Below are 3,459 nucleotides of genomic sequence, written 5' to 3'. Positions count from 1 at the left end.
CTACCTTGTTGGTTTTAATGTCGAGTGCATCTATGTATGCACAAAAACACTTTATATCCTGTTACAAGATGGCAGCTGGCTGATCCCCTTAGAGATAAAACAAAAGAAAACATCATAATGAGCTTTCAAAGCGAAAAATTATGTGGAATTGTACCTTGCCTAAAATAATACACACGGAAACGTGAGTGTTTTAATGACTCCTTAAATTATAACAAGGCCTCTGACCTTCACTGACATAGTTTCCTAATGACACAAACAATGTTATGATTACATCAATTAACTCATAAGTGATCGTAAGTGCAAACCGCATTCATGACGTCACACGTCAGCGTTAATTCTGAACATTTCTCTCATAGTTGACTAACATACATCATCACTCTTATGTCTTAAAACATAAGGTTGATATTGCAATGGCTTAAACTTCAATAGTTATACTATGATAGACTTTCAAACAACAACATGCAAAATCTCTCTTATGACTATTAGGATAAGGCTGAAATTTAAAGGGCTGCATATAAGATAGTTGTTCAATGAAAAAAAAATCATATTGTTCAGTGGTAAAACTAAGTGTTATTTCGTATAATTAGTACCTAATACAATATTGTTACAGTTTACGGTAAAATTGATATCATACGTTTTTTAAGTTAAGTGTTATTTACAGGAAATAATGTGGACATTTATTTATAACTAATTTTAGAATGTTACTAATAGTTGGTATGTAATGTGATAAAACCTTTAAACATTGTAATACCAGCGTGTAATAGTACTCCAAACAAAAACAGTACTTATTGATAACTAATCTGCATTAGTTATTACAATACCATGCCTACATAAATCATAACTTATATTCATTATAAACGCAATGTCTCCGGTCCATTTCACTGCCCACTAGGTACATAAATTTTAATAAATTATCATTCCTAATTCCACCGTTTCCAAATGCAAAATTAACGCAAACGCTTATTCATGACCTTTTTGGTTTGTTTTCTTTTTTCAATAAAGCCTATTACTACTTCCCCGATAAATATAACGATACTAGCCCCATACATAAAACCTATGAACATAAACGCTCCCAATAAATTCTGAATACTTAAAGGCATTATAGTACTAGCTTCTTCAGAACTAACAGAGTGTATCAAAAGCTCGTTCATCCATTTATCAATCAATCCATTCTCCGAAACACTTCGAATAATATTGTTAAACCGTTCCAACATCGGAAACCATCTTCTCGTAAGAATAGCGACGCCATACTTGTACATATTATTACTTTCAGGAAAGCAGTAAATTAACGGAGCCCCTTTACCCAATTTCTGGTCTTGGTAGACGGCTTGACGCCTCGACGAAACAACAGCGAAGTTTCTCTCCAGAGCTGCCCGCCTCACGCCCTCCGAGAACGTAGTCGAATTGTACTCGCGATATAAATAAAACGAACTCGCGTTATTAGTCTCAAAATAAGACCTATAAATCTCTCTACCTCCCAACGGAATTCGAGACTGTATAAGATCCGCCTCGGTACTTATCTGCTTTTCAAATCGCGGGTGCATTAGGAAACTTCTGAGAAACGATTCGTATGATATCCCCATGTTTATACTGAAGCAGAGCCAAGCGAATATTAAGATGCGGAAAGTGGGGCTTTTGGGTTCGAATGACGCTCCCCAACCAAGCAGCATGCTAAACGTCATCAGCAAAGAATTTGTCGGCCATTTTGTTGCGTTGGTATGCTCTCTGTAATAAAACACGTGGAATACCAGACCCATTATCACCAGACTAAAGAAAGTAGCGACCCATGTAGTCCATTGGAATATGATTACCAGATTGTCCCATGTAGGTGCTTGACCTGCCTTTGGTAGGCAAAACGTCATCTCGTCTTGTAGATAATTCACAGTCGGATGGAACCACTTTCGGAGGATCCTCGTCACTTCTACGTTACCAATCACCAGGTCCGCTGACTCATTTCTCAATACTTCAAAAGCACCCGTAGCTGTGCCATTTTGATACACCACGCCCCAATTTTCCAAAATATCCGACGTTCTTGTTATAAGGGACATGTTTGTGAATTGGCTAATGATTTTCACAAGGTTTATTTCACCGCCTTTCGCAAATTCATAAGCATCGTCGAACGAGGAATTAGTTATCTTTCCTACTGGAGGCATTACGTAAGGCTCAGCTATGACAGCGTAAGCTACCAAAGGACAGCCTTTCATGTCTGACGGGAACATGTCATGCTGCTTCTCAAACTCGTAAATCGTGTTATTAGTACATCGATCGAGCACGTACACTGAATCACATCTTCCCCCACAATTAGTATCGCTGTACGGCCTCCAAGTATAAGATATAACCACATCATTATACTCGTCGTAAATGAACACGATTGTTTTAAATAACTTGTAATCGCGAAGTTCGTTAATGAATTCTATAGACGTCTCCTCAGCGGTCTCATTATGTTTCAGCTGATAAAATACTATGGCCTTCGCAAGAGGATTCCAAGTTGGCAATTTATTCAATTGTAGTATATTCCTCTCCAGTTCAGATTTCTCTTCCAAAATCAACATATAATTTTTCGCTTTCTCAGGGAAATGTGAAGCGTTTGCATGCGGGTAAAAAGAATCTTTTACCATAATAGAATATTTGATACCGCTGTGTACAGTTTGCAATAACAGGCCTTGTGTGGTTGAAGTATAAGAGTTGATGTTGATTATCACGATGCTGCCACTTAGAGCCTTTTTCTCCACGAAATATTTAGCGGAGAGTTTTAAAACGCATTCAGCTGTTTTTGTTGTTTGTCCAGAATTTCCAGTTGTCATTAGTAGTGGGTTTTCACTCATGGTTGAAGAGAAATGTATGAAAAATAAAAGTGTAGGAAGAGGAGCGAACATCTTGGACCGCCGCTAATGTTCTCCAAGGCTGCACTAATGGGGAACTGATTCATTGCGGGGCAAAAACTTTGAACTTTAAAGCTCAGGGGTACACAACTGCGGATGTAATCTCAGATTTTGTTGTACTTCTGACATTTTTTAACCATCTTGCGGGTCTGATTTATTTTTTTACTTATTCAAAACTAAATATTACTCAAACTGAAAATTAAGAGTTTAATTTTGGATAAAAATATATTGTCGAATTGTGAAAATACAACTTACCTACTCAGTTACCTGCGCAGTTTTGCATAAAAAGATCTCACAATTAAAGCCAAACATATTTGTAACACTACTATTTATCTATCTACTATTTCTATAGCACGAAAAATGTATTTCAGATATCAGAAGATGAAAGCAAACATGGGCTTAAACATGGCGTATTGTACGAAATTAATTATTAAGTTCCTCTAAGCAACCTGATCACTTTGTGTTGAATATTTTGACCATTAATCCTGCCTGTAGTTCATACGTCGATAGTGCTGCCGTAAATATTTGTATATGTGTGAGTTGCTGCCTGAAACTTTCATTGGTATTAGCATAAAAC

The 3,459-nt window shown here is 36.9% G+C and overlaps 1 protein-coding gene across 1 annotated transcript; it reads right to left on the bottom strand.

Annotated features, from left to right (window-relative positions):
- Window positions 1-947: 947 nt before the first annotated feature.
- Window positions 948-2,876, bottom strand: LOC124640352. Its single transcript, XM_047178085.1, has one exon. The coding sequence runs from the start codon at window positions 2,874-2,876 to the stop codon at window positions 948-950; it is 1,929 nt and encodes a 642-aa protein (XP_047034041.1).
- Between the last annotated feature and the right edge of the window lie 583 nt (window positions 2,877-3,459).

The sequence above is a fragment of the Helicoverpa zea genome, chromosome 20 (genome assembly GCF_022581195.2).
Source record: "Helicoverpa zea isolate HzStark_Cry1AcR chromosome 20, ilHelZeax1.1, whole genome shotgun sequence".
NCBI classification, from domain to species: domain Eukaryota; kingdom Metazoa; phylum Arthropoda; class Insecta; order Lepidoptera; family Noctuidae; genus Helicoverpa; species Helicoverpa zea.
This window is presented reverse-complemented; position numbering and strand designations above follow the sequence as displayed.

What these genes read in the sequence shown, in the direction of transcription:
- LOC124640352 (XM_047178085.1), bottom strand. Translation starts at nt 2,876, where the DNA reads ATGTTCGCTCCTCTTCCTACACTTTTATTTTTCATACATTTCTCTTCA.